Source organism: Musca domestica, unplaced genomic scaffold, assembly GCF_030504385.1.
Source record: "Musca domestica strain aabys unplaced genomic scaffold, Musca_domestica.polishedcontigs.V.1.1 44, whole genome shotgun sequence".
Classification (NCBI taxonomy): domain Eukaryota; kingdom Metazoa; phylum Arthropoda; class Insecta; order Diptera; family Muscidae; genus Musca; species Musca domestica.
The window spans coordinates 4,591,968-4,616,572 of NW_026712334.1; the positions used below are offsets into that span (position 1 = coordinate 4,591,968).

The following is a 24,605-nucleotide window of genomic DNA, read 5'->3' on the forward strand; positions in this document are numbered from 1 at the left end:
AATCAGTTGGTTTTGCAAACAGCTGTATACCCTCAGCCAATGTTTTCAAATATATGTATTTTGACTTCTGTTATGATTATACAAATTATTGGCCTTCTATGGAGTAAGTTCCGAAGGAATGGGCAAATATTCTCAATTTCGTATCGGACCTAAATAAATCTATATGTTAGTTACTACGCTTATAACTTAAGAACCGCTGGACTGATTTTAACGATCCATACAAATTCGGAGTTGTCTCCTCTCCGAAAAGGATAATATCCAAAAAAATCGCGTAAAAATGTGATATATTAACATTTTCATTTTGACTTTTCAAATGTACAATAGTAATGTTTTATTTTGCATGATTTGTTTCTATTTTGACTGGCTTTTTTCTAATGTACATTTGTAGTGTTTTTTATATTTTATTTTTGAATTCGAATATTAAAACCAGTTTATTTAATTGACTTGATTTCTTGAGAACTGAAATTGATGGCGGGTTACATGGAAGTGTAATACCGAATTATATGGTGGCGAAACGGAATAGATGATATCGAAATAATTTAACGCGGTCACACCAAAAGAAAGATAATTATTAATTAAAAGATAATTACTTTTTCAAATTCGCTAAAAAATCACGAAAAAGAGATCTCATTGCAAAAATTATCAAATCGGGAAAAAATCGAAAAGATTTTCAGTGGAATCGAATTTTAAAATAATAGTAAGGGTCTTTAAACATTTGCTGTAATAAATCAGCGAACAAGTTGAAGATTTTTTCAATTTGTTATTCTTCTTTTGTCATTTTTTTTTAATTTGTATTTGCGAACACATTTAAACAACCAAAAATGACAGAAAAAGCCTAATGGAGCTCATTTCAAAGCGTGGAACTACTTCTTTCATGTGACAATAATCCGTCCAATGAGAGCTCAAAATGCAAAATTCTTTGGAAGTACAATCAGTAAAATACCAAATTTAAAGGGTGCAAAATAATAGAGCGAATGGGACTTTTAGTAAGAAAAGGATTTCTATCCTTCCAGGAATTCTTCCCAAACATTCAAGATACCTTAAATCACTTTTGCAGGTCATGATATCGATTTAAGCTATTTTTGGGGTCTTGGCCACTTTTTTCATATTTTTTGGCCCTTATTTGGCATCTTTGACTCTAAGGGGTTAGGGAACCACCATACAGATAATTGCCACATAGGAATTTATTTAAGTAAAGTCCCCACATTGGAGTATCCCCAAGTCCACTTTCACATATAATGTGTGGTCAGAAAAGAAAATTTTGTATTCTATTGAATTTGTAACTCTCAAGAGAATATTGGTTGGAAACGTAGATTTGGGAAATACATCTATATGATAATATGGTGGATAAAACTATTTTTACTCATTTAAATCACGCGGAATGTTTTTCAGTTTGATATGATATGTTGTTCTGTTAAATTTTTGATTTGGTCTCTATTTGTCATATTGGATTATAAGGGCTAGAAGAATGTTTTCAATGTAGGTCGATGTCTCGGAGTAGTGCCCATGTAAAAGTATCTCCTGATTTTACCATATTTCAAAGGATTTGGCTAAAAATGTGTATTTGGGGGGTGAAAACTTACACAAAAATATGAACATATCTACAAATTTTAGAATTTTTTCCATATAATAGTACCCCCTCAAGTCCACTTTTTGGCGGACAAACAGACCGACATGGTTAGGGGGACTTATAAGAACGCTAATGGACAATGGCTTAAAAAAGTAATTAACTTTGGCTATTCTTAATTCATTCAGCGCTCAATTATGAGGTGTACAAAATACAGCAAATTCCAAATTACTGCTCATTTCACTGGAAGATTTTGCTACGATTTTTACCATACTAAAAATTAATTTGATCCCTTACATGGGGATAAGATTGATATACACTTTTTAATAGATTTGTATAGCACATCCACACCTTTGAAGCCCACGGCTTAAATATGGGTACAGGTATTTTAAAACACTTTTAATCGACCAGTACGGGAACACTTATATCAGTCATATCTGTGAATAATTATGCTTTGACAAATATGCATAATAGACAAAAACTACGGGCCGGCAACGCGGACCGGGCCAGCTAGTATGATATAAAGGCAATTTGGACTTTCTTCACTTTATGTAAGATATATGATAATGTTCAGAAAATGTGAGTTAAGTACCAAGTATAGTCGACCGAAGTATTCCATTTTCATACAAATCAAAATATTGGGCAAAATCAAACATTTATAACAAATTTTATGCGAAATCATAAATTCCATATTCATCTCTCTGTAAGGAGTCGCTGACTTGTTTCGCGAGTTATGACAGGTAAAAGTATTGAAAATTGTAATTCTTTGTGTGTGAGGTACCAGAAGGGGTTCACAGATATATGTCATCCTTACAACAAATCTTGTGTTAGCAAAAAAGTTTGTATGTATGAAATTTGAAGAGAGTTAGATGCTTATTTCGCTTATTTCAAAATTTTGAGCCCTATGTGGGGTAGGTACCAGAAGAAATGAACCGATCTCCAAAATCTTTATAACAGATATTGTGTTGATGAAAATATTGAGAGGTCCCAAGTCTATATGGAATCGGATGTTAATTTCGTCTTTCGTCATGGATATTCAAAATTTTGACCTTTGGTGGGGGAGGTACCAGAAGGTGTGAACAGATATATCCCATCTTCACAGCATATCTTGTGTTGTAAAAATAATGAGGTGTGTGAAATATAAAGATAACCGGATTTTATGATCGTTTTGGTTACTCAAAACTTTGACCCTTTGTGGAGGAGGTATCGGAGGAGTGGACCAATATATCTCATCTTTACACCAGACCTTGTGTTAATAAAAATATTGTGATGTGTGTAATTTGAAGACAATCGACACATTTTATAAGAGTAATAATTATTTAAATTTTTGACCCTTTGTGGGAGAGGTCCTTGATGGGGGGATCGATATGCTTATGCAAATATTACCATATATAAACTTGGAGCAAAATCGGATTATCCTTTATCTTTCTGCAACTATTTAATACGAACTTACATTACACTGCTAAAATTATATTTTTCGAAAGAATGCTCTTATGATATTTTATTTCGAAATGATAGTAACGATTGACAAATGCTTAGCCGCCATCATTTGTCCAGTACCACTTTTTCCAATATTATATAAAAATATATTTCCAGAAATTTGATTTTGTCACATGTGTCAGTAGTGTGCATGTCCATGTTGACCATTACGATCACACAAATTCAATTGTGGTTTCAAATCCAAACATAATAAAACTCCAGCAGAAACACAAAAAGTTGTTCACACTGCAATACCACAATAGAAGATACCACAAATCCTGATATAATAATATTTATACCCTACAACACTATGTGTTGGGGGTATTATAAGTTTGATTGGGCCAGAATTTATGTAACACCTCGAAATATTGGTTTCCCATATAGGAAATTATATATGGATCTTCCTAGCTCGCCGAGCTGAGTCGATCAAGCTATGTATGTCCGTCCTTCCGTCTATCCGTCTGTCCATGATAATTTGTAATCACTCTACAGGTCGCAATTATGGTCCAATCTTCACGAAATTTAGAATGGAGGTGGGGTTTGGGCCAGAATAGAACCCTATTTCTTTTGGAGATGATCTCATAATATTTAGGGGTTGAAATGGACCAAATACTGAAAAATTTCCTGATTTTGCAGTTGCTCTACAGGTCGCTGTTATAGACCAATCGACGCGGAAGTTAGCATGCGGCTAGAGCTTAAGGCTGGGCAGAAGTCTTCCAATTTTGATGGTAATCGCTTGTGTTAAATAAAATCAAAATTTCCAATAAACCGCGAATATTTTTAATACCAGCGAAATCACAAATATACGAACAGGTCAATTCTGACCGTTACGTAGATGCCGATAGTAAATATATCGGATATATATAGCGAAATATGTACAATACATATATACAAAGGAAGGGGATGTTTATATCTGAAGAATGGCTGGACCGATTTTGACAAATTTTGTCAATTCAGAATGCCCTCTTGGCATAACAGAATAAAATCTTGGCATATGCCTTCGAATTAAATTCTGGATAGTTTAATGTACATTGTCACCAGCTCAAACTTATGTTTTTTTTTTGCTATAAATAATTTCATGAAAGAATATAGCGATAAGACTTGAATTTTTCTTTTCCTGGAATTGTGAGTAATTTAAAAGCTTTGCCATGAATCATTCGATAAGGTTAATGGGTTACTTTCCATTCGTTGGTGTTAAAGTGATTTCTTTTTCAAAAATAAAACAAGTAAGCAAAGGCTACAGTCGAGCGGGGCCGACCGTTGAATACCCTACAACACTATAATAAACCATACAGTTTATATAGGCGAAATACTCGACAGAATTCCACAAGATATTGTGACAAATTATAAAAGAAAACCATTAGGTTTCGTTCTCTACTTTTCGAATAATAGCAACTTAAACTGATTTGCTCATTTCCAATTTATTGGTAGATGTTGCACTTAAATGGTCTTCCTAGATCTGGAACAAATATTTCCCAAAGACCTATAATCTCTCAGAAGTGACAAAAGATTAACATTTATTATTGGTTTTTGACTAAAACGCATCTATATGAGATACAGACATTTGACTATATTCTTCAACGAAATCAGCGTTAACGAAATAGTCAGGAGTGCGTCTTTCCTGCATTTGTGAATTCTCCAAAAAGTCGCTGGAATGGACATTTTCGAATTTAGTCTACAAAAGTTGGTAAACTATTTCACACATTGAATATTTTGGATGGCCATCCGAAACTGCTTGGCTTTTGCAATGTGCGGTAACCCCCATTCAAATGTGCGTGAGGATCGGGCGATAATTACGACCTGCTGACAATTTTGCAGGTTTTTGGTCCATTTCAACCCACGATCATCTCCAAAAAGAGTAGGCATCTATTCTGACCCTCATTTTATCCCCATGCAACATTTCGTAAGGATCGGGCCATAAATGCGATCTGTATATGATATCCTGATATCCTAACTACTTAGTTTTGTTAACTGTAGAAATATTACCAAATGTTTAATTCAAAATGAAAATATGCCAAAAATATGACAAAATTGAAAAAAATATGAGAAAATTTTACAAAAACAATATTCTCATCTTTATAGAGATATTTTTATGCGATTTTTTAATCGTATTTTCTTTCCTCCCAAGAGACTATTCTAAATTAATGAGAACTGTCGAAATCAGTTCAGCCGTTCTTGACATATTAGAGATCTTTCAAGTATATCTTCTTTGATAGACATATATATCGCACATATTTTGCGATATATCCGATTTGTTGGATGTTAACATGAATGTACAGATCAGAAGTAACCTTGTCATGGTTTTGTGATTTCGCCGGGATTTAAAATATTCGCGGTTTAATGAAAAATTTTGAATTTTTTCAACACAAAAAGATATGGTCTATTTTACCCTCTAAATATTATCCGACGACCACCCAAAATGGTAGGCTTCTTCCCCGCCCTAAACTCAAGCTACATGCGAAATTCCGCGTCGATTGGTCTATAATTGCGACCAGTATAGCTACTGCAAAATCCGACATTTTTTGTATTTGGTCCATTTCAACCCCTAAACATTTTGCGATCATCTCCAAAATAAATAGGCTTCTATTCTGACCCAAACCCCACCTTCGTGCAAAATTTCGTTAGGATCGGGCCATAATTGCGACCTGTAGCGTGGTTACAAATTAACATGGACAGACGGACAGACGGACATACATAGCTAGATCGACTCAGCTCGGCGAGCTAGGAAGATCCATATATACTTTCCTATATGGGAAACCAATATTTCGAGGTGTTATATAAATTCTGGCCCAATCAAACTTATAATACCCCCAACACATAGTGTTGTAGGGTATAATAATTTCACTGACTATGTGTTTGATTATGTATAAAATTGGAAATTTGCGAAATTGAAATAGACAATATTGGCCCATTCCTTCGGGACCTACTCCATAGAGGATCAATAATTTGACTCACCATAGCAGAAGTCAAAATATATTTAAATACTCGAACATTGACTGAGGGCATAGACAAATAAGATATAGACAACGAAAAGTTAGATTTGTCTTTTTATCCAGATGGCCCTCATCATGTTTTGCATAATCAACATGCTGATTTACGCGTTCAACCCACTCGACTTCGAAAACACATTTTATCGTTTTTCAAGATGTTCACTTGATTATTCCGGAATTTTTCGATGTCATCACGTACTTTTCACATTTATTTAATTATGGAACAATTTTCAACTGCAAATATTCTACAGTTTTTGTTATTTTTAACGTTTTAAAATTGAGTGACTTCAATATTCTCACTCAAACCCCTGAAACGATATAAACGACATCTGCTGATTCGATTTTGTCTCTCAAAGATAAACTGTCAGAGCATTTCGTTGTCTATATCTTCATTTATCTATGACTGTTATCTGCTATATCCAATGCACGCCTTTACAGTGAACCACTCCTGTGAGTAACCACCATAAAAAGTCATTAAAGGAGACTAACGAGAGAGGGATTTGAACCTGTCTGTTACGCAGACGATTTTATAATACTTCTGAGGGTAGAAAATCAAACGTGCTATGTAGAAGTGCCAAATTGGTTCTGAAGATAGCTTACAATTGGGCCAAACCAAAAAAGACTACATGTAAACCCGGAAAGCGAAACTATGTCTTTTCACTTCGAAGACTGATGTTGGTCACCTAAATGAACCAGTCTTTCAAAATAAGACAATTAGTATCTCCGGTAAAGACAAATACATGGGAGTAATACTGGAAAAAAAAAAAAACAAGTAAAAAAGCAGCTAAGTTCTACCGGGCCGAATTTTTAATACCCTTCACCATTTGGGAGGAACTTGAAAAATTTTCAAAAAAACTTCCGGAGACTACCACTTAATTGAAAACTGTTATATGGAGACTATACGAAGACGTGGACCTGCTTACGAAATTTTTTTGCCATAGGCTGTAGTACCCATTACGAATTTTAAATACGAAATTTGTTACAATTCCGGTGAATAATGTCCCACAAATCATAAAAATACCGAGTATTGGGAGGTACCGGCATATAGGGGCTATACGAAGATGTGGGCCTGCATACAAAATTTTTGTCATAGGCTGTAGCACTAGGCTTACGGACTTCAAATACGAAATTAGAAATAATTCCGGTAAATAATGTCGCTAAAATCACGAAAACACCGAATATTGGGAGGTGCCGTTTTATAGGGGCAATACGAAAACGTGGACCTGCATACGAAATTTTTTTTTCTATAGGTTGTAGTAACCATTAAGATCTCCCAATACGAAATTTAACAAGTAAAAAAACATTAATTTCGGCCGGGCCAAACTTTTAATACCCTCCACCTTAGGGTAAAAGAAACATTTGAAGAAATGTGACAAAAACCATTAAAATTCCGAATATCGGGAGGTACCGTTATATGGGGGCTACACCAAAAGGTGGACCTATAATTACAATGTTTTGCCACACGAACTAGAACCCATTATGACTCACAAATACCAATTTTTAGACAAATCAGTGAAAAAATGTGGCAAAAACCATAAAAATACCGAATATCGGGAGGTACCGTTATATGGGGGCTATATCAAATCATGGACCCATGCATGCAATATTTTGCCACCGAAGCTGGAACCCATTATGACCAACAAATACCAATTTTCAGACAAATCCGTGAAAAAATGTGGCAAAAATCATCCAATTACCGAATATCGGGAGGTACCGTTATAAGGGGGCTTTACCAAAACGTGGACCTACACATGCAATGTTTTGCTACACGCTCAGGGACCCATTATGACCCACAAATACCAATTTTTAGACAAATCAGTGAACAAATGTGGCAAAAACCATCAAAATACCGAATATCGGGAGGTACCGTTATATGGGGGCTATACCAAATCATGGGCCCATACACGCAATGTTTCGCCACCGGAGCTGGAAACCATTATGACCCACATATACCAATTTTTGACAAATCCGTGAAAAAATGTGGCAAAAAAAAATTAAATACCGAATATCGGGAGGTACCTTTATATGGGGGCTATACCACAACGTGGACCTATACATGCAATGTTATGCCACACGCTCAGGGACCCGTTATGACCTACAAATACCAATTTTCAGACAAATCCGTGAAAAAATGTGGCATAAATCATCAAAATACCGAATATCGGAAGGTACCGTTATATCGGGACTATACCAGAACGTGGACCGATATATCTCATTTTCAATACCAACCATCCTAGACACAATGCAAATAGCTCTGCTAACGTCAAATAATGTGGGCTGTATCGTGATTTCAACAGACAGACAGACGGACAGACAGACAGACAGACGGACATCGTTAGATGTCAGAATTTTATGCTGATTATGAATATATATACTTTATGGGGTCTAAGACGAATATTTAAGGATGTTACAAACGGAATGACAAAGTTAATATACCCTCCTTTCCAAGGTGGAGGGTAAAAAAAGATTCCTGTGAATAGTTTTGCTAAAATCATATAAATACCGAATATCGGGAGCTACCGTTATATGGGGCCTATACGAAAACGTGGACCGACATGGTCAATTTACCAACTTAACCTACTGGTAAATTATGCATGTATGCAAAATTTTAGCCTTCTTTCTTAATTCGTTCGAAATGTAGCGTGATTACAATAGACGGACAGACCGACGGACACCGCTAAATGGTCTTAGAATTTTACCCTGATCCAGGATATATACTTTGTACGGTGTATTATGAATATTTCGAAGACTTACAAACGGAATGACAGAGTTAATATACCCTCTATAGAATGGTGGAGGGTATAAAAAGGACCGCTTTTGTGACTTGGTCGTGAGCTAAAATCTTCGTCCAACAATTTTCTTATTGCTATCAGTAATATTGCCGAATACACTATATACATAAAATGAGAGAATTCCAAGGAATCTTAATTAAAAAAAAAACAAGTAAGCAAAGGCTACAGTCGAGCGGGGCCGACCGTTGAATACCCTACAACACTATAATAAATGATACAATTTATATAGGCCAGATACTCGAAAGAATTCCACAAGATATTGTGACAAATAATAAAAGAAAACCATCAGGTTTCGTTCTCTGATTTTCGAATAATAGCAACTTAAACTAATTTGCTCATTTCCAATTTATTGGTAGATGTTGCACGTAAATGGTCTTCCTAGATCTGGAACCAATATTTTCCAAAGACCTATAATCTCTCAAAAGTGGCAAAAGATTAACATTTATTATTGGTTTTTGACTGAAACGCATCTATATGAGATACAGCCATTTGACTATATTCTTCAACTAAATCAGCGTTAACGAAATAGTCAGAAGTGCGTCTTTCTTGTATTTGTGAATTCTCCAAGAAGTCACTGGAATGAACATTTTCGTATTTTGTCTACAAAAGTTGGCAAACTATTTCACACATTCAATATTTTTGGATGGCCATCCAAAACTGCTTGGCTTTTGCAATGTCCGGTAACCCCCATTCAAATGTGCCTGAGGATGGGGCGATAATTACGACCTACTGACAATTTTGCAGTTTTTTGGTCCATTTCAACCCCTAAATATATGGCGATCATCACCAAAAAGAGTAGGCTTCTATTCTGACCCTCATCTTATCCCCATGCGAAATTTCGTAAGGATCGGGCCATAAATGCGATCTGTATATGATATCCTGATATCCTAACTACTTAGTTTTGTTAGCTGTAGAAATATTACCAAATGTTTAATTCAAAATGAAAATATGCCAAAAATATGACAAAATTGAAAAAATATGAGAAAATTTTACAAAATCAATATTTTCATTTTAAAGATATATTTTTATGCGATTTTTTTAGACATTTTTTCTTTCCTGCCAAGAGCCCATTCTGGTCCATTTCAACCCCTAAACATTTGGCGATCATCTCCAAAATAAATAGGCTTCTATTCTCGCCCTAACCCCACCTTCGTGCAAAATTTCGTTAGGATCGGGCCATAATTGCGACCTGTAGCGTGATTACAAATTAACATGGACAGACGGACAGACAGACGGACGGACATACATAGCTAGATCGACTCAGCTCGGCGAGCTAGGAAGATCTATATATACTTTCCTATGTGGGAAACCAATATTTCGAGGTGTTACATAAATTCTGGCCCAATCAAACCTATAATACCCCCAACACATAGTGTTGTAGGGTATAAAAATGAGAAAGAGGGGGATCTTGCCCCACTATTTAGGTTACTTTGCGAAGAAAACATACAAAACGCCGATACACGCTCTTAGCTCTACTTTTGTAATCGAGTGTTTCCAGTAATTTTCTTTGTGATGCACAGTGTGTTAGCTTTCTTAGCAGCCCTGGTATAACATGGATTCTTCTAATAAAATAACCTTGACCATATGCAAAATTTTTGGAATTCAAATATTTAATTTTGCATGTGCGGGATATTTTTGTTTAATTTTTGATATCAGCTGTTAAATGATTGTTTCAGTTTGGATGTGTTTTCTATATTATTATTTTTTGTTTATATTAGGTTCATCTCAAATGAAAAAAAAACACTCAAATATACCTACTCAAAATAAAAGAAAATATCTATCAAATATGTTATATGTACATTAATAAATCAATATCCATTTTAATATGAAAAGTTGATATCTTTACACGGGTATATTCATGCCTCTTCGTGAGCGACCCTCTCTGATACACAACATTATTTCTTCGCTTGTTTTTCGAAATACTGTCTATTGAATAGCTTGTATGTAGAATACTTTTTGTTTTGATTTCTGATCTACTCATTTTGTTTTTGCACTCAAGAGTTGTATGTATCGTCGATCAAGTTCCACATTCAAACAAAAGGCAACAACAACAATGTATGTGTTTGTTTAACAAAACAGACAGATTGCTGGAAAGAAAATACAAAATTTTGTCTCAGCATGAGTTGTTATTCAAAATAAAATATATTCGTGTTCAGTAGTTAATTACGGTTAGTCCAAGTGACAATTGTTTCAAAATTTGTGCATATAACAATCTAAAGAGTAATATTTCCAATTCATAATGCCAACCGGTGAGTTATTAATTTTAGTGAACAAGTGTGAAGTGTTGATTTTTATGAAAATAATAATTTAGAAAAGTTCGTCACCAATAAATGAAAAAAAGTTTGATTCTGGCCGAATTTTTAATATTTTCAAAAAAAAAAACAAGTAAAAAAGCTGTATGTTCGGCCAGGCCGAACTTTTAATACCCTCCGCCATTTGGTACAAATTTGGCAATTCCCAAAAAAAAAAAGAAATAAATAAAATCCGTGAAAATTCTGTTAAAATCTCAAAAATACCGACGTAGACCTGCATAGGCAACTTTTGTCATAAGTTATTACAATATTTACATGCGAAACTTGAAGAAAAATCTGTTTATGATGTAGCTAAAATCATCAAAATGCCGAATATAGGGGGTACTGTTATGTGGGAGCTATACGAAGACATGGACCTGCACAGACAATTTTCTGGCATGGGCTGAACTATCCATTACGAACTTCACATGCGAAATTAAAATACCGAATTTCGGAGGGGGTATGCTATATGGGGGCTATACGAAGACGTGGACCTACATGGCCCATTTTCTGTTTTATGCTGCAGTATCCATTACGAACTTCAAATGCCAAATTTTAAACAATTCCGGTGAATAATGTCGATAAAATTATCAAAATACCGAATATCGGGAGGTACCGTTATATGGGGGCTATATGATAACATGGACCTACATGGCCCATTTACGAACTTAACCTACCTACTGGAAAAATAAACATGTGTGCAAAATTTTAGCCATCTATCTCAATTCATTCGAAAGATAGCGTGATTACAACAGACGGACAGACAGACAAACAGACAGACGGACATGGCTAAATCGTCTTAGAATTTTACGTTGATCAAGAATATATATACTTTGTTGGGTCTGACATGAGTATTTCGAGGAGTTACAAACGGAATGACAAAATTAATATACCCTCCATAGTATGGTGGAGGGTATAAAAAATATTAAAGTAAATGAAAACATTTTAACGAGTAAACTTTCTACATCTTTGAAAACCGAAATTCAACATTATTTCACATGGTTCGCTGACAAAGGATGCCGCAATCCAATCAAATTTTTAAATATTTGTCATTATACCCTACACCACACTGTGGCCAGGGTATTATGTATCTGTGCATTTGTTTGTAACATAGAGAAGAAATCGAGTTGGACCCATAATTCCTTTTGATGATCTGCATAGAATCACATTCTGAGTCGATCTGTCAATGTATTTTTGTAAACAAAGTAGAGGTCAAGATAAAACTTTGCATAAAACATTAGTTTGACACAAGAACGGGCCCTATTGAATTTGGAAATAATCGTTCGAAATTCAGATATATGGCTACCATATATATCTTCTTCTAATATTTATATTCTAATATTAGGCCAAATAGGATGGAATACCCTAGAAATAAGTGTGTCAAATTTGGTAGACATCGATTCAGATATAGCTATAGCTCCCCTATATATTCTTCATCCGATTTGATAAATTTCTCCTCTACAACCGTAATATGTACTCCGTAACAACGATATTCGGAATACAGCTCAGAAAGACATTTGCCAAATTTTATCGACATTGATTCAGATTGGATAAAGCTGCCATATATATCTTTACTCGCTTTATCGCTTTATTGTGCACCAAGGTCCAAGGTCTGCGGCCAAAATGCTTGCGTGCCCAAGACTTTAATACACCCTCCAGAATATTTTCGCGTTAATATTCGGCATTTATTCTGATGCCACGGTTGATTAATACGAGCGGAGAGCGACCATCGTCTGTTATAACGACCCACACCATCACCATGGCCATGGCTTGAGTTCTGGTGGCCAACCGAAGGTGCACATTCTCAGCTAACCTCTTTGGCAAGTAAACACGATCATTTTGTTTGTTTACAAACTGCTGGACAACGAGTGTTTTCTCATCGTAGAAAACCAAATTCGGCAGTTCAGCACTTTCGGCCAAACGAAGCAACTCTTTAGCTCTTTTGAGTTTATTTTCTTTCTGTTGCGGTATAAGTTCTTGCACTTTTTGGAATTTCAATGGCTTTACCCCGAGCTCATTTTTCAATATTTGCCGAATGGAATATTGCGATATGTTCAACTCACGAGCCATTTTTCGGCCACTGCGACGCGGGTTTCGATCAAGTCGCTTCCATACTTTTTTGGAACCATTTCTGCTGATGTTGCTGTTTTTTCCGTCCACTTCCTTGGCGTCGGGCTACGCTACCAGTATCATGGTAACGAGCGATGGTACGAGACACAAAAGATTTATTCACATTTAAATGCTGAAATGCTCTAACGATAGCCACCTGTGACGCTTGAATTCCATTACGAATAACTTTTTTCTTAAAAATTCTCACCAAAAATGCTTTTGTACGCTTGTAAAAAATATGAGCTGAGCTGTCACTGGAATAATTTTAACAGCCGTCGTAAGAGTGACTTAGGAATGACAGCAGTCTAAAGTTGGTTGAAGTTTTTTCATCTCACCCTGTATACCTGTCATCCATATGTTTCATCGATTGCAAACGAAATGACAAATTTAACGTAAATGAAAAACTAACTAAAGTCATTAATATTGTATGTATATGTACTATATGTATGACCTTATACCTCAATGCCCTTTTTGGAACCCAACTACAAATTAGTACTCACACTTGCTATAACATTGCATATGGAGAATAAAATTGAAAGTGCGATTATTTGTTTGCTCAAAAATGAATCATCGATCGTTTTTGCATTCTGTTCTGTGCAAAGTAAACACAAGCGTATCAGCCAGTGGTTGTTTTTAAGGTATACCCAATTGCATGTGGATCTAAGTAGCATAAGACACTTATTTGAATCATAACATATATTCATCAAATATTAAGAATTTACTTGTTATTAGTAACAAGTAAAAAAGCTGTAGGTTCGGCCGGGCCGAACTTTGAATACCCTCCACCATTTGGAACGAATTTGGCAATTCTCAAAAACAATAAAATCCGTTAAAAATTCTGTTAAAATCTTAAAAATACCGAAAGTAGCTGTTACATTAGGGTCTATACGACGACATGGTCCTGCATAGATAATTTTGGTCATAAGCCATTACAATATTCAAATGCGAAACTTAACAAAAAAAATTTGGTGAATAATGTACCTAAAATCATCAAAATATCCAATATCGGGAGGTACCGTTATAAGGGGGGCTATACAAAGACGTGGACCTGCACAGACAATTTTCTGTCTTTGGCTGTAGTATCCATTACGAACATCAAATACCAAATTTGAAAGAATTCCGGTGAATAATGTCGCTAAAATCAACAAAGTACCGAATATCGGGGGCTATACGAAGACGTGAACCTGCCCAAACTATATACTTAGTATAAGGCTTAATGTTCCCAGCGAACATTTTCGCTGGGAAGTAACATACATACACTGACCACTTTCATGGCACACATAGATATTTGTATATATATTTTCGTTAATTCGATTTAGATGCGAATTAGTGGAATGACAACGGATAGTGAATTGAGTTAGCTTATGTCATCGACGAACGGACATACTGACAAACAATGCCAAATGGCTACAAAATGCGAATTCACATACACCTACCAATTTCGGCCACAACAAATATTAAATTAACAATTCCAGAAATGACGTAGTCTGAGAGAGAAGAGAGAGATTTAAAGACGGCGATCGGAGGAGAATTTTAATATTTGTAAACAAATACCAGTTTTTATGGCAAGTTTTAAAAAAAAATTTTCACAATATTTAAAAATTCTGTGGAATGTGTCTGAGATAACAATATCATTTGTTTAAAATTATTTTGGGGCATAACATGACAACGAATGAAAACATGTATTTGTTTTTTTATTTCGGAAATATGCCACATTGATTAGGCTAGAATTTTGGATTGTTGACTAGTAAAACTGGTAAACGAGCCACATGTGAAATCACTCGCAGAGAAAGTAGTTCTATCCCAAAGTAATCCTCTACTAGGGAGAATCCAGAAAATAGAAAACAATTGCAAATAATTTTGATGATTGTAGGCAAATTTTTCAATAAAAATGTCTGAAAATCCACAAAAGGAGTTCCTTCTGAGCACTTTACCCCCTGGGAGAGTATTGTCTATATACGTCCATGATCTCGTATATCCCCCATATAACATACCTCCCTATACTCGTTATTTTTTTTTTTTCAATGGAATTGTCTAAAAACCCCTACTAGAAGTTCTTTCTAAGATCTTTACCCTTTGGAAGAGAAATGTCTATATAGGTCCACGATATCGTATAGCCCACATACAACGGTACCACCCGATATTCGATATTTTGACGATTTTAGGGACATTATTCACCGAATTTGTTTCAAATTTCGTATTTAGAATTCGTAATGGGTACTACAACCTATGACAAAAATTTGCCTATGCAGGCCCACGTCTTCGTATAGCCTCTATGTAACGGTACCTCCCAATATTCGGTATTTTGTTGATTTAAGCGACATTTTTCACAGGGGTTGTTTCAAATTTCGTATATAGAGTTCGTAATGGTAATGGGAACAGGTGTTCGTATAGGTCCCATATCAGTATTTTTCCACCCTATATTCGGTATTTTGATGATTTTAGCAATATAATGATTCAAACAGAATTTTTAACGAATTCAATATTTTTGAAATTTTTCAAATTCGTTCCAAATGGTGGAGGTTATTCAAAGTTCGATCCGGCCGAACTTACTGCGTTTTTAATTTTTTTTTTTTTTGTTGAGATTTTTCGTCGGACTGAAGCACACTTAGAATGTTAATCCTCATTATTTTATTATTCTCTTTCCCCCTATAGTCAATACCCCCGACAAATTGGAATATCAATTCTTTCCGGCCAACAATTATGTATTCACTTTTAAGATACGTGCACCCAATGATGCTCATTTGGCTTTGACTGCTCAGCCGGCCGAAAGTTTTCCCATGTATGAGGTGTTCATTGGTGGCTGGGGCAATACGAAATCGGTAATACGTCAAAATCGTCAAAAACCCGACGTAGTGGAAGTTCCAACACCGGGCATTTTAAATGCCAATGAATATCGTGGCTTCTGGATTCGTTGGTACGATCAAACAATTACAGTGGGTCGTGAAGGTGAAGCTGCTGCATTTATGACCTTTCATGATCCTCATATGTTCCCGATTCAATATGTGGGTATATGTACTGGATGGGGTGCCTCAGGCTCGTGGACTTTTGAAGGTAAGCATAGAAACAAAAATAAATTTGTTCTATTGAACGTCGAAACCCATTATTCAAAAATCTCTTCTTTTTAGCAGAACCAGCCCCCACAGCTCCTTCGATGACAATGCATAACGCTCCACAAATGAATTACAATCAACCACCACCCGGCTTCAATCCAGCCGCCATGGGTTATCCTCCAATGCCACCAATGAATGCTGGAGCCACCACCATGAGTTATCCAAGCGGTGGCGCTTCTGAGACTTGGGTACCAGCATCCAATGGAGTGGTACCGCCTAATGCTGTCTCAGGTGGCATTGATGGTAGCGACAATTTATATATTGCTCGTGCCCGTCACAGCAATGATTTAATACCCGGCAAATTACATCCATCTCACGGTTGTTGCTATGTCCCCTATGGTGGTGTGGAACATAGCCACAAGGAATATGAAGTGCTGTGTAACAGCTATGGTCGCTGGGTACCCTGGACTGGTAGTATGCCACCAAATGCAGTTATTGGTGGTCAGACGGCCGAGGGAGAACCACTTTATATTGGTCGTGCCCAGCACGGCGGAACCACCACTGTGGGAAAAGTACAGCTATCGCATGGTAGTTGTTACATACCCTATAATGGCGAAGAAATGGGTTTCAAAGAATTTGAAATCTATGTTTCTCAGTAAATTTGGGGAATACTGTTTTAATTACAAAACTCTTATGAATCTCCAATTGAGGAATCTCTTATTAAACACTATATAAAATTTGTATTATATATCTAACCATTTTATTAATTATTTCAATAAAGTATGTGTTTTATTCACATATACCAGTTATGATTTCGACTTTTAGATGATCCACAAATTTCATTCAATAAACAATTTTCTATAATAAACATTTTTACAATTAATATTTGTTACGTATTCCTGATTGGCGGCGTTAAAAGTGACCCTCCGGCTGCTAGCGGTCTCGGGGTCTGGTTCTCAACCGTCACTTTGTAACACCTCAGGACGAACACGAAATTGGAACTTTACACATCACAAATACAATACACTACACAAACACAACACCTACTCAGACAAGGGAGAGTTGATGTTTCTACTCCCGCATTCGCCCACCCTTCCATGGTCTTCAGGGTTCCTTTTTAAAGTAATTTTTTTGAAGACCCCACACACACTCACCTCTTTACCTAGCTGGAAAATTGCCCTATTAACAAAAATTTAACACATAGTTTATTTTTAGTCTAATTCTAATCACAACATTATTTATTGACAGAAAGGACTTACAGCTAAATACAGATAAATTTTGTCGATCTTTAAAACGGACAATCTAACACCAGATTAAAAAAAATTGTAAACATATGAAAAATAGCAAATTTTCCTTGTGAGAAACCTAGGGAATTTGGTCTGCACTTTTCAGACCTCAAATTCTAAACAAAATATTACCTACTGTAAAGGAGCTCTCTTACAACGGCCTCACTAGCCAAAATTGGCTCGAATTGAAACATACGACTACACCCTCTAGCTTTCCCTGGATATTGCTCATATAGTACTAGGTGAAATTTAAAGGAAACTGGCGTTAAACATCCTTACATTAAAACATTAAGAGAGGACATCACAACACATACTTATACTATTCAATTAAATTTGCAATATGTTTATATTAAAATAATTTGCATGTCTATCAATATTTTCCTATCGTTATTTAAATTAATTTTTTTTTTGTTTTTTTTTTTTTTTTTATTATTATGATTTTTTTTCAAATAAATTTTCTTAATTTGTCGATTTCTCTTTCTTTTTTAGTTGCAATTCCCTGGATATTCTTCCGTGCTCCAAAACATGGATAAAGAAAAAGGGTGTCTATTACCTGGTCATTAATTACGTGGCAAAATATTAATTTTTATGCCATAGGAGATGACACCTTGCGATCAAAAAAAAATCTCCAGCTTGTGGCCATCCGATCAATTTTGACCCAAATTCCGCTGCCTCAGATACGGACACCAAACAGAAGTATGACACCAAACAGGGAGACCTTCAAATTCAACGGCCAATTTAAACCCAAGGACCGGGCATTTAACACCAGATCCCCACTCAGCAGTCAGTGGAGACCAAAAAAAATATTGTGATTTTGGGGAACCTTTATATATAAAAAAAATACAAAAATAAAAATGTTGTTTGCTTTCCCACTGTCACTAGTATGATGTTCTCACTTTTTGTTAACAAGTAAACACACATATAAATATTCACTTTTTTTTTAGTGTTAAAAACTACTTTGGACCGTCTTCTTGCTTAGATCTTTTGCAACACTATGTTGCCAATTTTCCTATTTTCCCCCTTTTTATAGTCGCTTCATTTTGCCACCATTTTTCCTAAAATTTCCAATATTTATTATGGACCTTATTGATGGCGATAGGGTAGCTACGAAATGGCTACTCAGCCATGGTTGTATAAATCCGTAGCCAAATAACGATTGAACGATCCCTATTCTTTTATAATGGCAACGCCATCCATTTCCTTCTTGTCATTTTCTTTTTCATTTCGCCTGATGCGCAACAGCATCTAACTTTAAAATTTTATTTTTCTGAATCGGGTCTCTGAGCTATTTCTCTTTTCAAAGAAATAGCTACTGGGGTAAGTAAACAAATGGCATATTTTAAAAACAATGTAAAAACTATTTACATTGAATTTTCCAGGTAAGCCATGTAGCCTACACGCCCCCTGATGGCCCACCCGACGCAACAAAACTTCGACCCTTTGCTGAGTTAATTTTGCAAAGGTCGACGTGCGGAAGGTTTTATTATTCCACGTGGGGAACTCCCACAGCCCTGAAGTCTCATGGCCGGGCATTTCTGGAACTTCAATGGTAAGCATACCCTTTTGGAACCGTGAGATTTGTTCAACGGTACTTTGTGTGGCGTCATTTTTTTAATGTATGCACACATATACATGTATGCGTTATGGTACGACCCGTCGCCCCATACGTTTATGCGCATATAGCAAGGTGGCAACCTTAGTTTCTACAATGTTATCCATTCACGCTGAATGAAATGTTGATGAATGGAAATAAGAAGAAGACTGTTTTTATTTCTCTTCTTTATTCATACAGACGTGTTTGCCGACATAATTGAAAAATTCCAGATTACACCTGAATTATTTGGAGAATTTTTTTGATTTGAAGCACCCGAACAATATTTAAGGAGACTGTGAGTATAATTTATATATTTTTATTTATATCTACCCCCATATTAATGCATATTTTTTTAGGTTACTCGGTTCGACTGGGATATGAGTAAAGTTCCTTAACATGGATTTCTTCAGTGTCATTTGGCAGAATTTGTAGTGTGCAGAAAGTGAAATGCGTACGTTCTACCAAACTTGTGTGGTTATTGTTTGGCCGTGAGTGAGCTGTGGTGATTCCTTTTTAATTTTTGGGTAAAATCCCCATTTGGGCTACACCAACCATCATTGAATGGTGTATGGTGTATTCAATGATTTTATTCAGCCCTCCAACCACTACGTACTCCTTTGGGTTTATGAAATTGTAAGTTAAACCTTTACTGTTTATAAATGCCGTAGTAATTTTAATTTTTTTTTTCAGATACTGCTGAGTCGGGGGTCATATTATTGTTATTGTCCGGTCATTAAAAATTAGTTATACTGCGCTTACTTATTTTTGAACAAATTCCTGCCTAACATGAACTTGTTTTGCTCCAAATCTTTCGGAATTGTGTGTTTATATGGATAAAAGCATGGTATTCGTAAAATAGAAAACTAACTATCGCGCAATAAAGCGTCTGTCCCTGGTGTAAGTGGAAAACCGTGAGTATATTTATTACTTTTTTTTGCTTTACAAAAAAAAAAAACATTGTCTAATTTTTGTGTACATATTGCAGACGTCCCAGAACAAAACATGAGGTGGCTAATATGGGATCAATCTGCGGTGGAAGTGTTGATTTTATATTTATTTTTCCCCCATCGAAATTTTATCCATGTGAAGGAGTTATTTTACCATGATATGTACAGGTGAGTGATACATTTCTGAAATTGTTTTTAGGCAGTTTAACTTGTTAGGAGTTAGGAGGTGATTTTTTTAGCCTTTTTATATAAAAGCAGAGATGTTTTTATTGGCCTAATAAATATACAAAATAATGTTCAAAGTATTTTAAATCTCTTGAGATTTATATTAATATTTTCGCTTTTGGATCGAATAGATGTTCAATGTTCAAAATTGAGTCTTTCAAAGCAAAATTTGTACCATGCTACCACAATTCTTGTCCAAATAATGGGCACAAACGTGAATAGAATTTAGCTGAGTTTATTAGGTTCTTATTTAAGATACTTCCACAATAATTTAATTTATGGTAACTTAACTTTATCTGCCTGACGAAATTATTGGTGATGTGTTTTTTTGTTACGTTTGTTTATCAATAAGACAATATATACAATATTGACACCAACACATCACGTTTTACAAACTGGAAAATCACCAGTATAAATTTTAATAACCGGCGAAACATAATGTCATTTCCTCAAAATGGGTCAACAAGAAAATATTTCAGTTTTATACGAAATTTGGGATATTTAGTTTTACGTTTTTACTAATGGGGCTAAGTTACATTTTATCATGACATTCGTCTTCACCCTTTATATGGATACTCTGTTTTTTTATTAACGATAGTGGTCGAAGCTATTACGTGATCAAAACCTAACTAGGATATCTACCACTTTGGCCTAAATTCCCTAGGTTCGCGATGGCATAGTTCCGACCTGCCCCTATGATGGGAAACCATTTATGTGGTTAGATTTCAGCTACATGGTTTTTGGCCGTAGCTCAGTTAGCCACTTTGACCACCTATATTGTTTCGACTTTATCTTAATCAAAAAACAATTTCGCCATTAAGCTCTACATCTTCAGATCCTTCACGTGGCAGGTTCCTAAAGGCTTTCCCTGCATATCTTCTATTTCATACATATTGCTACCAATCGGTTTGACTATTCTGCACTTTAGGTACTTGCGACAAAATTTGGCGTTTATATTTTTCCCAAAATCGCTCAATATATGATTTTTCCTGTAGGCCTCCTGTCCGGGAATGAATTTAACTATTCGGGCCCTTTGATTGTAGCGTTTCGCACTCCGCTCGTAGGCCTCGTGTAGGTTTTTCTCAATTTTGTCCCTGATTATTTCCAACCGTTCTTTTCTGCCTAATTCATTTATCTGATGATCGCATAAAGATTGTAGTTTGCGGGCTAGCTTGTAGTCACTGCCGGACGTGTACATCTCGTAACCAAATAATGCAAAGAACGGAGTTACCCCCGTTGAAGAGTGGATTGATGATCGTAAAGCACATTCGATTTCTGTTAAATATGTGTCCCATTCCCTATGATCTTCGTTCAAATATGCCCGGATTGCAGCCAATACAGATTGGTTTACCCTCTCTGAGGCGTTAGATTGTGGTGAATACGGTGCCGTTTGCATATGGTTGATTTTAAAGGTTTCGATCATTTCTCTGAAACCCTTAGCAGTAAACTGCGCTCCATTGTCCGTGTGAATCGTTTCTGGAACTCCAAACTTTCTGAAGATTTCTTGTACAAGAAATTGGACTACATTTGAGGTGGTTGCTTCTCTCATGGCTTTTAGAAATACGAATTTGGAAAAATGATCGACAACTATAAAAATATAGCTGTTACCACCTTTCGAACGAGGATACTTTCCTAAAAAGTCCATATATAATTTTTGGAATGGACGTTCAGTAACGACCTCACATCCTATAGTAGGTTGCATATTTCTATTTAGGGGTTTTGTCTCCTTACATGTCCTACAGTTCACAACAAATGCCCTTACTTGTGATGCCATTTTTGGCCAATAATAAAATCGTTGTAGACGATGCAATGTTTTTGTTATTCCCCCGTGAGCAGAGGTCACTTCATTATGTGCCTTTTCTATCAAAAGATATGTTAGGGATTCGGGAATCCATAATTTCCACGGCATTTCCTCAAAATCTAAATCATTTTCTGTTTTGGTACGCTTGAAAATAAGTCCATTCTCAATTTTCAGATCAGGTAATTTGGCTGTATTTTTTTCGATATCACCGATCAAGTCTTTGTATTCCTGACTTTCGAACTCGGCTGTTTCAAAGTCGAAAAGATCGTCCACAATTTCGACATCTTCTACAACTTCCAAGCGTGACAACATGTCTGCCACTACGTTGTCTTTTCCTTTTCGATGTTCAATATTGAAGTTGTATCCCTGTAACTGCAGGGACCATCGAGCTAATCTACCACTAAGGTCTTTCACCCCCATGAGCCATTTCAGGCTGGCATGGTCCGTTATGACCGTAAATTTCATCATTTCCACATAGGGTCTGAATCTTTTTACTGCCATAACGGCCGCCAAGCATTCTTTCTCTGTCACACTATAGTTTTTTTGGCAATCATTCAACTTTTGGGAGTAGAAGGCTATAGGGTATTCCTCATCATGGTCTCCCTTCTGGAATAATACGGCCCCTATTCCGTATTCCGATGCATCACATTGGATATAAAATTGTTTGGAGAAATCCGGATGTTTTAACACCGGGGCCGTTGTCAAGGCATTCTTCACCTCCTCAAATGCATCTATGGCGTTCTTGGTCATCAAGAATTTTGGTCCTTTTTTGAGTGTATCTGTTAAAGGCGCAGATATGCTGGCAAAATTTTTAATAAATCTGCGGTACCACCCCGCTGTTCCCAAAAAACTTCTTACATCTCGTGGACATTTTGGCACTTTCAAGTTTTTAATGGCCATTACCTTTTCAGGATCCGTTTTTAATACACCCCCTCCAATTACAAAGCCTAGATATTTTAGTTCTTTAAAACAGAATTTGCTCTTTTTAAGTCCTATCGTGAGGTTGGCTTTTCTTAAACAGTCGGCAACTTGATCTAATAGTTTTAAATGTGTTTCGAAATCCTCTGAAATAACTAACAAATCGTCTAAATAAATAAAGACATTGGATTTTAGACGAGACGGAATAACTTTATCCATCAATCGACAAAGACGCTGCGCCGCATTACATAGCCCGAAAGGCATCATTCTAAATTGATAGAGCGGACGTCCTGGGACATATTAATAGGTGTATATTTTTGCCGTTGGGTGTTATTGACCACAAATACCAAGATATTCTTACAAATATTGAAAATCTACAAATGTTACTCTACTTTTAGAAAATTCACATATTTTACAGATGTCTTGTGGACTCTATTCTACATATCGACATTTAAAAAGAGCTAAAGACCTTATTAAACTAACATTAAAATGCGTTTATTAATCGAATATACCGATGGCATAAAAATTTGTTGAATACAAAATCTTTACCGGAGTTAGCTCTAATTTTGACCAATCACAATAAATTTAACATATATTTTCCAAAATCAATCAGGATTAAAGATTTATGTGTAAAGGTGTGTTTATTTTTTATTGTTAATATTGACTTCATAGCGACATCTATTTTATCATAGTAGAAACTACTACAAATAGTTGCCATCGCCGACACAAACCTATAAAACATTAATTCACAATTATCCAACTCACCACTGCTAATAGTAGAGGAATACAGGTAAATTCATCAACGCCTGCTAACATTGATATGTTAAAATTTCTAAAATGTTTTTCTTTTCAAAAATAAGTAGATTTCTATATGTTTTCCCATACGACGTCAATCGGAGGTTGTTTTGATATGATTTTTTTTAAATTTCTACAAACTTTAATTATTTTTAATTGAAAAATGTCACTTCCAAAATTGGTTTGACAGTTCATTGTCCCAGCGGCTATGTCGATGCGGCTACCTGTATTCTTCTACCACTGCCAAATACATACATGTGACGTTTCATTGTTGCTTTGATTCATAATTCATAAGCCGCTTATTACATCTTTCCCATAGATAAAAAGTGATGTTGTCCGGCACATACATCGTTTTTCGTTATTACAAGTTTCATTTAAGTATGAACTGTCCGATAAGCAAAAGGTCAGACCATCTTTTCTTTATCTTTTAACGTAAAGTTTACCGAATTCATGTTGCCATATTTTATATTGATAATATGGCAATAACAGCAACATTTATTTAAATAAAAAAATGGATAATGCTAATCGTTTATTTTATATTGAAGAACTGAATTATAATTTTCACGAAATTAATTACAAATTAGTTTTATTTATTATTTTTAAACTAAAATAAGAACGGGCCATAATTTCATAATTTAACAGAGCTGACACTTTTATAGGGGGTTCGCTGCTTTTTATAGATACTACGTACACGGAAATGCTTTGGAATATATTTTTGAGACCATGTATTTCATATTTATTGCTTTTTCGCGGATGTC

At 35.6% G+C, this 24,605-nt stretch overlaps 1 protein-coding gene and 2 long non-coding RNA genes across 5 annotated transcripts; 2 read left to right on the forward strand and 1 right to left on the reverse strand.

Annotated features, from left to right (window-relative positions):
* Positions 1-10,917: 10,917 nt before the first annotated feature.
* Positions 10,918-17,075, forward strand: LOC101888348 (hypothetical protein). 2 transcript variants are annotated; one of them, XM_005180255.4, is made up of 3 exons: positions 10,918-11,077; positions 15,884-16,282; positions 16,357-17,075. In XM_005180255.4, exons 1-3 carry the CDS (start codon positions 11,068-11,070, stop codon positions 16,938-16,940), a joined length of 993 nt encoding a protein of 330 aa, XP_005180312.2. In that variant the 5' UTR covers positions 10,918-11,067; the 3' UTR covers positions 16,941-17,075. The 2 variants fall into 2 exon arrangements, with proteins under 2 accessions (XP_005180312.2, XP_005180313.2); XM_005180256.4 differs by having other exon boundaries at positions 16,360-17,075.
* Positions 17,076-17,485: 410 nt separating this feature from the next.
* Positions 17,486-18,602, reverse strand: LOC131804438 (uncharacterized). Its single transcript, XR_009343137.1, has 2 exons — positions 18,464-18,602; positions 17,486-18,390 (listed from the first exon to the last, which is right to left on the reverse strand). It is a non-coding gene; the product is annotated as an uncharacterized LOC131804438 (long non-coding RNA).
* A 145-nt stretch (positions 18,603-18,747) lies between these two features.
* On the forward strand, positions 18,748-20,304 carry LOC131804437 (uncharacterized). Of its 2 annotated transcripts, none has more exons than XR_009343136.1 (6): positions 18,748-18,884; positions 18,947-19,116; positions 19,360-19,460; positions 19,518-19,794; positions 19,852-20,072; positions 20,147-20,304. It is a non-coding gene; the product is annotated as an uncharacterized LOC131804437 (long non-coding RNA). The 2 variants fall into 2 exon arrangements; XR_009343135.1 differs by having other exon boundaries at positions 19,360-19,456.
* The last annotated feature ends 4,301 nt before the right edge of the window (positions 20,305-24,605 follow it).